At 37.6% G+C, this 13,957-nt stretch overlaps 1 protein-coding gene across 2 annotated transcripts; it reads left to right on the forward strand.

Annotated features, from left to right (window-relative positions):
* Positions 1-38: 38 nt before the first annotated feature.
* LOC134819396 (probable glycerol uptake facilitator protein) lies at positions 39-6,736 on the forward strand. 2 transcript variants are annotated; one of them, XM_063829336.1, is made up of 7 exons: positions 39-117; positions 4,193-4,282; positions 4,680-4,809; positions 4,986-5,123; positions 5,330-5,509; positions 5,659-5,800; positions 5,957-6,736. In XM_063829336.1, exons 2-7 carry the CDS (start codon positions 4,205-4,207, stop codon positions 6,147-6,149), a joined length of 861 nt encoding a protein of 286 aa, XP_063685406.1. In that variant the 5' UTR covers positions 39-117; positions 4,193-4,204; the 3' UTR covers positions 6,150-6,736. The 2 variants fall into 2 exon arrangements, with proteins under 2 accessions (XP_063685406.1, XP_063685405.1); XM_063829335.1 differs by lacking the exon at positions 39-117 and adding an exon at positions 1,456-1,544.
* Positions 6,737-13,957: the final 7,221 nt, after the last annotated feature.

A 13,957-nucleotide genomic window follows, 5' to 3' on the forward strand; every position in this document is an offset into this window, starting at 1 on the left:
TCTGTTAGTGTTAGAAATAGAAATATTCCCGTCAACTTGGTTTGGTCTGATAATAGTTTTAGATTTCTTGCATTCATTTTGTTGCGACAAAGGAAAAGCTGCTCTTTTTCATCGAAGGTAAATGTGAACACAACACATTTCGAGCAATTATCATCAAACAATGCGACTAATTACTATGTAATGTGCGAGTAATTACTATGTTCGAGATTTTACAACGGTCATGTTTGCTTCAACCCAAAAGTGGTATTTAAGTACGAAATTGATCCGTACAAGTCTTATAGTCGTCTTGCGCAATTGTACTCATAAGTCGGTTGCTCTTTTACTCGGATATGTATTGCATTATAGTTATAGTTATAATACCGCGGATCATTTAAATATTACGTTTGTTTTTCCTATCTGAATACATTAAGTTCGTCTGGATTGTGGGTCCTACTGCAGTCTGATAATTATCTCAGAACTAGTATAGAAATTCAAATTTCTTTTTCCAGAGAAGATAACTGTTTGCTTAATACTATGCACATAACTGAAGTATATCTACGGAGACCAGACATTTCCAATTCCATCCAAATCCAGCTCATGATTTCATCCTCCTGAAGGTCTTGTGTAAGACTTGAGAATATATAGTAAGGCGTCGGCGCTAAGTCGGGTTTAATTTTAAGGCTTCACATTTTGGGGATGAAACGTCCGAAGGTGACTTTTTGGACTCGGATGATACAATGTCGTCTACTTGCAGGAGCTTGGATTATACAGCCAAGTCAGCAGTCTTACGATTAGTACCGTTTAATATCAAAGTAGTGACTCGTCCCGTCAGTAGCTTTGCGGGACCTTTGCAGTTTGCAGTTTATATCGCTAACAGTTACAGATTCAGTTATAGTCTGCAAAAATGAAAGACAACTTTTATGATGTTCGAATGTTCGGGAACTTTTCAGCAATCACAATGTCAGACTGAGAAGGCGTCGTGAAATAGTGCTCTATGCCCGGTTGGGTTAGCTAACAAACATCAGCTGTCCCTCATGGTTGTGTTTATCGTGTAACGCGTTGTCGCGTTGATGTATTGAATTAAAAGCTCTCTGTCCCCATGATAATGACCTAATATGTTGATAGTGGTACCGCAGAATCTACGTGATTACCGCATGTCTATAAAATTCGTTATTTGATTCCAACTCATGTTCCATCATATCCCTTACATTGACTATAGGGCTCGGTGAAACGCATTTTAGTGAATTAGTCTGCTCTTCCGCTTCGTTTCGTTTCCAGTGTCGAAGCACGAATGAACTTCATTCATCTTTATAATACAATAATATGCTCAGTACTGAAGGGATCGTTTACACATTACGTAGATTATGGCCAACATTTTAGACCCCTCCCGGCTCGATCCCCTTACGTAAAGCAGCTTTACACATAAACATTGTTCAGAAATTATAGCTTTTCCAAATCTCCTGATCTCCCTAGGCTGGTTTACGTAATCTGTGAACGATCCCAAACTATTTTAGATGGCTAGTGAGGGTGCTTATCGTGAAATTGCTTCGGGATCTGGCTCACAAGTAAGTTTGGATAATTTATATAATTTCAAGTGGATTGAATATGAGAAATAGAAGAAGTCTACAAAAGTGGTTTTGTTTTGAATTATTCCGCTGATCTTCTCAACATCTGGAAGCTAGGCTTTATAGCAATAATTATCATCATACTGTGTACTGATGTGCAAATATTATCATATTTTTCTAAGCTGCATTGCTCTGTTCTGGCTCTGCTTCATGCTGTCCTGCTGCTTTAGTAGTTATGTATTAGTAATTATTCATCTCTAAATTACAAATGTAACGAGAAATAATTATGATTGATGATATTTATAATATGTACAATACATATACTTAAGCTGGGCTCAGCCTGTCAGTGTCATTCCGCCGAATCTTTATCTGGCTATATGCTTATGAACATTATATATAGCCTTGGGTCCCCAGGTAATACATTAACATATTATACATATTATCATTCAATTATCAGCTGTCGAAATTAATTATCTTCTCACTGAATTTTGAGATCAAAGATTTTAATTTGAAATTTTCAGATGACAATTTTCCCAGTGGAGTGGGGGGGGGGGTGTCGCGATGGCATAAATATCAGTTTGGACAAAAGTGTTAACCATTTTATACCATTTCAAAATTCAGAATTTGTATTTATCTATACCCTGTTTCACATAACATATTTGCTGGTAATAAAATAATAATAGAGTGTATACACAACTTGTCTTTTTCAACCTGCCGGGTGGAGTGATTCAGACGAAGCTGTATTTTTAATTCGTGCAGCGTGCTAGTGCTATATAACATCATGATACAGTTGGAGTTGTAAAGATTCCTGCAACATTTCCTTCTGACATTACTTTTACTTTATATTGGTGTCTCAATTTATATAATTATATGTCGTTTTTGTGCGTTCATTCAATTTGAAATGTTTTTTGATAAAAAATGAAAACAACAATCATGCACAATATGACAATTGTCATATTTTATGCATTTGCGCCGTTTATTTTAAGCATTAAACAGTTTAAAAAGTTGTTTACTAAAGCATTCTGGCATAGTTAGGCAAATAGGTCAACAGCCGGTCGGTATTGTACCTATTTGCACATTTCATATGTGTCAAGTCATTTCAAACGTGTAATTGGATGAACTAAGTTGATGGCATAAAATTTCAGTTTGGAAAAAAATTAAAGCCATCTATCATGCCATACAAATCTATGCCATTTTATGCCATTGCCCCCCCCCCCCCCCTTCCCCCACCCTCAACCTACTTATTTGAGGTCTTGGAATCCTTACATAGGTTGTAACAACATTTAGTCGAGAATTTTGTTGGAACCCATATTCTGCACAGAGGAACAAATATTATCATATGTTATACCATTGCATAATATTATTGGCGGGACACGAGGGGACCGGGCCTCTTTCGTGATACATTTATCAGTGTGGAACTGTCCTGAGATTGATCGCCTCCAAACGGGGGACAGATTTTTGACAGATGCTATGTTCTTCGGACGGAGATTCCGTAAACTCTTTTTTTTTCGATACTTTTTGTCCTTGCCTGTTTATTGATTATTCAAATATTATCAAATTGTGCGAGTGAAATAGGGAGAAGGGAAATGTTTGTCAATAATAATTCATACTGCCCTACTTCGTAGGACAAAAATGAGACTTACTTTCAACAGCTATGATTTTTGAATCTCTGTTAAGGTTTTAAATTTATTTATAATAGAAGTTTGTCTGGCCATTGTTAAATGTTATCACGGTGCCATGGGGATAACATTAAATGGTAAATAAGATTACGGTAAAAAATGAAAAAGTTGAGTCTGTCCTCACTCTTCGTCCTCGGTAATTTGTGGTTAAATTCTTTAGAAAGTTAGAGCAAAGATGTCCAAAAATGTTAACTTTAATTCACAATTATCGCACGTAGTTAAGCTTACTGAACTTCATCGACTGGTCATATTATAAACAATCAGTTATATTCAATATTGGTACGGAACAATGGACAATCACAACATTTTTTCTATAGACTGACCATTAAGTTTCGTATCAATTTTCTGACACATCCCAGCATCTCTGGATGACAATCTATTGAACTCGAGTTGACAATGAAGGTATATCACACAAGTTCAAGTTTCATGACTGCTAGACCCTTCCGTGAATAGGACCATGATTTACAGTAACAAATTAAACTTGTAGCTCAGAAAATTTATCCTGGCCTGGATGTCTCACTTATACTCTTTTAGCACCGAATCTGTTTTCTTCAGTTTCCTCGCAATCGATGATCTTATGTATACTATACAGATGTATATAGATGCTCACAATGAACAGTTTTCGAATAGTACAAACTAAATATGATAATTGATCAATCCAGTTTGGTTCCAAATCATGGTGCCTATTTTGGCTCAATGACTATGATTACCTTAATTTCTGCCTATTTATCTGTCATATAACAAATAATTTAAGAACATGAATAATATGATGTTATACTTATGGTGACCTAATAAGAGCATTTTCTCTTTGTCGCAATAAACGGAATCATCAGAAATTTTCATCAGAAACATCACAACAATGCGACCAATAAACGATGTTCATATCCGGATATAACATGACAAATTCTTGGCTAAAGCGATTACTAGTGTTACTGTAAACCTCAAGCTGCAACTTTATTTCACTTTCAGTCGAAACCAAAAATGTCTTTTCTCGGGGGCCTGCGAAAGTTTTTCGATAAAGAGTTTGCGGCTGAGTTTCTGTCTACTCTTATATTGGTGGTGAGTTCTATATTAACATAGTCAATATAGTTTTTACTTATTGCATGAAAAGCATTAATAATTAGCATTAATAGTTAGTGTTACTGATTAGCTAGTAGCCTATCAATCTATCCGATAAGGGCGATAACAAAATTAACATTTTGATACGATTTGTTACTCCTTGTCATTTCGTATCATGATACTGATTCGCAGTTGTTCAACTGACAACGATTTCTTATTTTTAAATAAATTATATTATAATCACATAGTTTAAAAACTATGTGATTATAATATAATTTATACAATTCCAATTACTTAATTCAAAACCAACAATTCTAAAATAGAAGGTTTTACTGATATTATAGTCATCTTTGAAATGTAAACAAGATTTTCGTAAATATCGGCGATTCTTCAATAGTTGCTTGGAGACGGTTCGGTGGCTCAATACAAGATGCTTAACAAAAGTGCGGTGGAACCTTTTCTGTCAATAAACATCGGGTATGCGTGTGCGGTGACGTTTGGTTGTTACATAGCGGCTGGAGTATCAGGTTTGGTATATAATTAAAATAACTTAGTTATGGGTCAATGATTCATAGACGTTTCAAAAAATCCATCAGAAGGATTACTATCGCATTTTTATTTTTGCACCACTGTATAGTAAATTTAGGGTATAAATGTATAGTGTATACTGTAAAGTAAATTTAGTAATGAGCTATCTTTACAGGTGCTCACATGAACCCTGCGGTAACCATAGCCCTGGCAGTCGTGAAGAAGTTTAAATGGAACAAGGTCCCTAAATACATCACTGCTCAAATGTTGGGTGGCTTCTTTGGTGCTCTCCTCGTTTTTATCACTTATGTTGGTAAGTTGAAAAGGAATTTGGTAATGATATTGCGGATCATTTAATTGCTAAAAGTAATACAAGTGACTTAATCCATTTTTGTTCTTGATCACATCGGTCGAGAAATGATTCGAATTTCACATAATCTGAAATAACTTAGTTAAACTCATTGTAAGTGTGAACAGTGTACGGCATAATCTTGATATCTCCAATCCTGAATCCGGCAGATCGGCTACTGAAATCGGGAGACGTGGTTGAGGAAGAGTCATTTAGGGGGATATTTGCGACATACCCGCACCCCGACACTACAACAGGTGGTCAGCTGCTTGATCAGGTTGTAGGGACGTTCCTTCTCATGCTCATTGTTTGCTCTCTTGGTGACAACAACAACTCCGCTCCCCCCAAAGGTGATGATTTGTGTTTTGAGGTTTTAAGCATGACAGTATTTTACACGAACAACACTTGATGTGGACTCCTTTATTCCGTCCTCTGTACGTAAATCAAATTAGAATTCCGTTGAAAGTACCAGGAAAGATTGACAAAATTCCACTTTTAGGTGTAACTCCTATTCTGGTGGGTGGTGCTGTGTTATCTATTGGTCTCTCTTTCGGAACCAGCTGTGGATATGCCATAAACCCTGCGAGGGACTTCGCTCCTAGACTCGCCACAGCTCTACTTGGATATGACCACGTATTCTCGTTAGTTAATTGCATTTATTTGCAGTATTTATTGTTAATATCATTATGCAAATGGTCCATGCAAGTGCGACGAAACTATATAAATACCTTTAATTAGGTCCAAATTACCAGATTCAGCCAAAATAACAAATTCATATCAATATCACCATACCTCAGAGCGGATAACTACTACTTCTGGATACCGATAATCGGTCCCATCATCGGGGCAATCCTGGGTGCAGTAACCTATCTAGTCTTCATAGAACAGCCTGGGATCTCCTGCATCGGTCAGAAAGGTGCTGACTTAGATCCCTCCAATATTGTTAGTAACGGGGCTTCTGAGATAGAGTTGGAGAAAACCGCTGCTTGATAGTTGGTGTAGAACAGATTGATTATTTTAGTTTTAAGATAAACTGGTGATATTATGTATTACTATTTCTGTATTAGTATTAGCATCATATTCTATTAGATTATAATTTAGACTCTCAGATATCAAGAAAAATGTGTAATTGACGCGTGACTGATCATGATGTGTGATGGGGCTGTTTACTGCATTGTTCTAACTGAGCTGTATTCATTGGTCACATGACCACGGTCACATGATCACATGATCACATGGTCACATGGTCACATGGTCACATGGTCACATGGTCACATGGTCACATGACCACAGTCATCATTACTTTATTGCTTTGTTGTGTATTCAGCTCAATTTTTATGTCACGAGTCAACAACATTATTCGATAAACCAGTATAGCCCTGCGCTTTAGGTTTTTCAGTTCATGTGTTATAAAATTGTTATCTCAATCTGCATCTGATCTTTAATGTAAACCAGGGTTTAGGCCTGGCTTATGTAAATGCAAGAAGTAAACACTTTAATAAATAATATTATATTAACTCGCAGCATGTTTTCAAGGTTCGAAAAGAATTCCACAGATAATATAATGTATAGAATTATTTATTCTTAAAAATACAACGGAGGTTTTCTAACAGTTCACAAACACCAGTAAATCCAATTCCAAAGTTGATTGGGTGTGCTCCCTACAATTCGAATTTTCAAATTTTTGGTGACGGAATCCTCGAAACAAGTAGGTACAGTATGCCATCTGCAAAGCAAAAACTCTCAAATATAAAACACGGCGGTGGTATATAACCCAACGTATGGGTACCTGAGTTTTGGGCCCCCCCCCCCCCTTATATTACACTTTGCCGCAGCCTGAAATTTTCTGTAATAGTATACCGTGAACACCGTGGGGGAATCAAAACACTATGAACACTTAACTTTGACCACTATGACGGCACTAAACACTTACCAGCAAGAAAACTCGTGGCTACTTGATAGTAACAACTTCTTCTTTTAAATAAAAATCTTAGTTCAATCATGGCAGTGGTATCAAAAAATTATAAATGGAAATGGAGATGAAACCCTCAGTTATCCTTATTTCTTGGTACTGTGTCAGGTTTTACTGCACCGTCAGACATTAACAGCCTTAAAATTTATTAAAATTATTCTAATTTCCGTAGCAGATAAATAAGAGCTCAGAGAGTTTGGGTTTTTTAAGAGTCGTAGACCTGTGATCGGTAACAACACTATATTGCGTCATAGGATCATAGGACATAATAATAGGGTTAGGGCTATTGCAAATAAAATGAAGATCCTTTTTCGTGATAACATATAGTTGCGCAACATCGCAACTATATTACGACAGCACTATTATTGCGATAACTGAGTAAATAAATGCGGGAACCGTCTCATCCCATAAGCAAAATGAAAAACGATGGATGATCAATTTGTTCACAAAATTAACAGCTGAATTGCATTTAAGATTCACAAACCTTTTCCCAATGGCTTGAACGCTATAGGAAATCTTTTGGCTGTGTTCCGAGCATAATGTTAATCGTTTGTGGTACTTGTTTGAAAAAGCATTTGTTTCTTCGGATCCTGAAAATGAAAGTGAGGTAGACATAACCTCCGAGTCCTCACTTAAATTTGGTAGAGCTAGACTTACAGTAAAAAGTTTCACATGCATACCACGGTTAACACGTTTTGCAATTTTAAGGGGGGGCCCCGGGGGGGGGGGGGGTCTTCATCAAAAATTCTCTCGAAATCGCCTTTATAGTTGTTTCTGATAGAGGGGGAGTGAATCTATCAGCTGCTTTGGTCCCAATGAAAAATATTGATCCTACCGAAATTATCGCCGGTTTAAGTTCAGTCGCTTATGTGTAAATTGTATTGCGCGAGCGATTTTCCAATCGCCAATTCGAAAATCGAAGTCCTAAAAATCTCACTGCAAACTGCTAAGTTTGAACTGCTACTTAAACTGCAGATTGTGTAACCTAATGTTCTTTCTAAAAGCTTCAAAAACGCGGTCAACTTCAAAAACTTCGGAAAGTTAATGCGAATACATTCAACAGTAACATTTAAACAATGAGTGTGATCAACAACAAGATCAAAAAGATCAAAACCACGACCCCGCAACTCTACCGAGACACAGAGAGAGAGATCGAGAGAGAGAGAGCCCTTTGCAGCTCTCATACAACTGTAAGCTTGAGCGAACACGCCGTGCTTGACTCGGGACGTATACGTATAGTATCGTAACATTATTATATATATTATGAGTGTGAGTGAATTATGAAATTAAGAAGCTGCTGTACCACCGACAGTGAAGTATCGTGTCACGTGACCTGACATTTTCTGACAAGATGGACGTTCTAGTAATATGTGTAAACTGTTTAGTAGTTAGTACTTGACGAAATGTGCGGTGAAGCAAAATTAAGGCCATGTGGCATCATGCCACATGGCACTGGCATGGCATTGCACAGCTTGGATCTTATCGTTATGACTGGTTCCTATCTAGATGAAGAGTTCAACGTGTATAACGTGAAGAACGCTAGGAACGCGAAGAAAGTTCCGAATATTAAATAAGATTGTGCTGGGAAGTGTAACCTTTATATTATTACTGTAACCAGCGCGGCTAGCCATTAAGCAGAGAAACTTTAAACCTGGAATTTTTACCAGCTGAACGACAAACTGAGCTGACTACAAACTTCTACTACCATCTAAAGATCAACATAATATTGAAATTAAAAGGAGATAACTGAGAGCTAACCTAGTTTACAGAGACTCGGTCTCACAAAATCAATGCGGGAATAAAGACCGGTAAATACCATAATTTGATATCAAACGACAAGAAAATATAGCCGGGCCAGACAAGAATCTTCAAGTTTACTGTTGTTTTCGTGTTTACCAGTCTAGATTCAAATTCATACCACAGAGTACCTACTTTAAAGTTGTAAATAAGATACAAAGGGAGGATTATAGAACCCTGATAGTATAATACTAGTATGGAAATAGGGTCTTAACTATTTGACCCTGGGAGATAATCATCTTCACTTATACGTTACCGTAATTTAAAGTACCTTAGAAGCCTTTAGAGGCCTTTATATAATACGACTTACATTCTTAAAACTTTAAACATAACCTGTACCTCCTAGTTTGCTTACTAAACCACAAAACGGACATATCAAAGTTTCAGAAGCTCGAAGGGGGGCATGCTAATCTCTAATGTTCAGTATTTCCAATCCTTTGTAATCTGTCGTCGTAAGTATCCTTAAATACTTGTTATGGTCTTAGCACGTAGTTAATACCATCATATTATGCATCGTTATTTGCATTGCAATTATGCTTGTAATCTTTAAAATGTCAAAGTGCTTAAAAGCGAGCATAGAAATTCAGAAGCGTTTTAAGGTACGATATAATTACTGCTTACATATAACAGCTATACCTCAGTGATAATTAATATGTTTAACGCAGTTTGCATGAAGCCAAAAAATGTCTTATTCAGGCTAGGTCATTTTCAGGCTAGGTCATTTGACCAGAGGTGAGACAGAGGTTTAACGTGAAATCAGCAGATTAAAGGGGGCAAGGTTTCCTCGGAAACATTAATATTTTCTGGGAATCGAGATTCAATTAATCGTGCATGCAATACAGTTACACTGCACGTAAGCGCTACCGTAATAACCTATAATAATAAATACCTTGGCTGTGATCAATATTTTTAAACAAAGCAAAAATCATCTCTAAGATCATTATTTCTCTGACAGAGAACATCGTGAAATCAATTTCTGTAATCCACCATATTGATACCCCACATCTTGTCAATCCGATTCCTAATGTTAGAACCTTATCAGCTTAATGATAACTTTCACCTAGTAGCCTTGATCGATAACCTGGCTTACTTAAATACCAGGGTCTGCTTAAAATCTTTACATTTCATTTTAAAAAGTCTCATGCAATCAGTTCGTACATGGCCATGGTAGAGACTGTCCATTGGATAAGATATTGCTGATGAAATGACTGTCCGGTGGATGTTAATTTACGTATTCAACATACTGTGGTTAAGATGGAGACGTTACAATTTACAAAACATGGTCTCATGACTCATGGCAAACCTTTGAGCCGTTGGAGACAGCCTGCACTAATAGCTAAAACATGGAAACAAGACGTATTATAAGTTGTTCTACCGCAATGGCACAACAATTGTGATACCATCCAAAACTCGTGGAGAAATGTTTAAAATGTTTCCGTCGCGTACGTCAATTGTCGACATCGTAAGTTAATTTGATTTAAGTATTCAAATTGCGTTTAAATCGACAATTATTATCGCGACAACAATAATTTCTAGGATTAAGACTCTTTTTCCCAGTAAGCAACTCTTAATTCGCATAATATGACAATTAACAAACAATCAACCAATTAAAGGACTCCGAGGCCACAGGTATGCGAACATGAACATGTCTAAGAAGAGTGGTCTAGGTCAAACTCGAGCCAGTATCTCAGCGGAAACAAAGAATGTGCTGGACTTGGTGAATAGGAGTAATTAAACTATACGTGCAGATGGCGACTATTGGTAGAAAGCAATCAAACAAATACCATCCACAACTAACAAGGTATAATACCTTCCTATATAATTCAGCTTCAGAACATGGAGGCTAGACTAAAGTAGAAACTCACAAAGCATCACTCACAACTAACACTTCATAATGAGAATATTATACTGTAAGCTATGTAGGTATGTTCAGTGGAATTTTCCGTGGAATCTTGAAAATCTGCAGGATGCACTGGAAATGTTTGTGAAAGATTTTTGAAGCGGCGTCGTTGGAGGGGGCGGAGATATTCATATATCCAGTTTCAAAAAGTCAATCAGGTGGCAGAATATTTTCATCGACACACAAAAAGACCCAAAAGCATTGACTATGACGGATGGCGTCAAATTGTGGCGGAGTTTGGCACCACCTGGCGGAGTTTGGCACCACCTGGCGGAGACTGGCACCACCAGGCAAAACTTAATGATCGTTATTTCATTAAACTTACAATAGAACAAATCAATGCAAAATTGTTTGATTGATGCGTAAAACAGGTTTAAAACAACCGTTGTGAGAGAGAGAGAGAGAGAGAGAGAGAGAGAGAGAGAGAGAGAGAGAGAGAGAGAGAGAGAGAGAGAGAGAGAGAGAGAGAGAGAGAGAGAGAGAGAGAGAGAGAGAGAGAGAGAGAGAGAGAGAGAGAGAGAGAGAGAGAGAGAGAGAGAGAGTTATAGAAGCGTAACAGTGGAAACCATGACAAATCCAGTACACAAAACAAAACTACCACAACCTCCCCACACAACGAGAACAAGGTAAATTAAATCAAACCCTGTTCAAACGAAACCTTATCAATTACAACTCGCAAATTAAATAGCCTCTTCTTCACACACAGACGTACCCTCTCTCAAAGAGCGTACATAACTCATAAGGAATTATTAAGGATATTGCACATATAGAAGGGAGTATAGTCTGATGAATGCTGTGAGGCAACCTGATCTACATGTGGGACATACAGTCACGCCAGCTGCACTTCAAACCTATATAGCAGCTCCGTATATATAATAGCATATAATATGTGCAGGTAATATAATATATATAATAATACCACCGTCCCATGCAAACAACAATCACACGCTTTGACAGTTAATGACAACTGAATAGTACTACTGGAATATTTAATACAAAATATGGAATATACAGCTTAATTCTGACGTAATTTGTTGTACTTCAGAAGGAGGTGGTGTATCATATGCCAGATGTATCCCGGTCTCTCTCGCGTACATAATAGACTTCAAACTAATGGGAGAAGGCTAACTTACTAGTAGCAAGTCTCTGCAACACAACCTACTGCAAGTTACAGTCCAGGTACTGTTAGATAGCAAGCAGGCAGGCAGCGTCTCCACAACCCTCGTTACATAAAGCATAAAATAATATCCAAATGGAGCGAGCGTTAGAGCAACTCGTATCGCGGCACGGGTCGATCATTAAAAAGGCTACTGTTTACGTCAGACCCTTGGAGAGAGGGTTGTTACCAGGGTTGAAACTATTGAAGGTGTGAGGTGAGGCGGCAGTTGCAGCACACCTTCAACAGTGACTAGCTCTCAGAGCTTGCTGAGTTTCGAGAAGACGAAACGACATGCCGCAGCTACGCTTATTGAACATTAAATTTGGTCTTTGACACATTAGGCTATCAATTATTCCATATTTGGTGAGATGGAGAGTTGAGAGAAAGAGCGAGCTGGAGATGGTCACCGCTTTTAGCAGACCTATGTTAGTAGTAGTACCGTCTTATTGTCTGGTAAAATACTGAACAAATTACAAAGAGTTACAAAGACTAAAAAGAGCGGACAAAGACTCGGGCTGAAAAGCGAGAGAGATAACAGAAATTAGCGGGGGCACGGTTATTTGTAACATGTAACGTTACTCCACATTTATTAATGGGTATATAAAGTTAAACGTGAGTGAAAGTTGCCTGGAGGTACTTATGAGCTGTTGGTGTTAAAGTATGGACTACTTTAGTGGGCGGGAAGTGCAGGTTCCGGTGTCTTCTTACTAGCACTGGTGTGCACTGTGCTAGTTAGTACTTACGTATTGTTACGAGTTAGACTCACTGAGTCTAACTACGTCTAACTAAGTTTAACTAAGTCTAACTAAGTCTAACTAAGTTCTGCCCAGACTAAATCGAGTTTGTTTTTAAAGTTTTAAAGGAACAAATTGATACATTATAAGAGGGATTGCACGATGAAAGATGGTTGGGCAGATATATGGAACTAAGCCGATCAGAAACTGTGTCTGGCCACTTTGCCAATATAATATTAAGTTGAGGTTTAATAACACGACTATAAAGATATACGGTAGATAGCATAGCTTAGTGTGTATCACTATCAGTGTTTTATCAAAGTTGCACTCCCAACGTGCACTCCAAACGTGATCACGGTATTATGTGTGGGCGGTTTTTCAAATCAAATCATCAAATTGTTCGATAGTTTTGCTTGCTGTGCGATATTGTGATCGATATTGCTCCTATCTTATTACACTAACATACTATGCGAATTTAGCGCATAACATGCCGCATTACATGCCGCATACAGGTAAACTTACTAACTTAGCATTATCTATATCTCGTAGATCTTGACCGTAATTAAACTGACAGCGATTTATTACCAATATTGGCATGAGTCCTTCATGAGCACAGATTGATAACAGAGTGCAATTTGAGCGTCGGCACCTCTAGCTCTGGGGTGTTTAGTCCACTCGTTTTATGATCAGAGTACGATTACGAAGTGGGGGGGAAAATCCCTTCAGTAATACGAGCTTAAGTTCCGTATTGCCACTACTATTTACCTAGATAATGTAGGTTGGGAATAGTACTCAGCAGTCCCTGTTAGTCCCCGTGTACTATTAATTATGTGCTGTGGTCATACGCAATAGCTAAGCAGGTATCAGAGAAGGTACAGTAAAACCCTGATTTACCGCGGCCATTTCTCCAAGGTCCACGGGAGATCGGGATTTTCCAACAAACTATCTTAGTAGGTTACATAGTAACTACAATAAGTAACTAATAATAATAACTACAATAAGTAACTAATAATAATAACTGGTAACTACAATTCACTACAACACCTCTCTACACACTGAGAATAAGAAGCGTCTAACGAATACCATTGAACTAACTGTAGCGAGTACAAATGTGATCGAACACTTGACAGTTTATATATATAATTATATATTACAGCTTGTCACTGTATATTATGCAGAATATCACAGAAGTGTGCCGGTACTTGATATGCAGCACTTGTTAATCACGTCCAGTAC

The sequence above is a fragment of the Bolinopsis microptera genome, chromosome 8 (assembly GCF_026151205.1).
Source record: "Bolinopsis microptera isolate Bmic1 chromosome 8, MBARI_Bmic_1.0, whole genome shotgun sequence".
Lineage (NCBI taxonomy): Eukaryota > Metazoa > Ctenophora > Tentaculata > Lobata > Bolinopsidae > Bolinopsis > Bolinopsis microptera.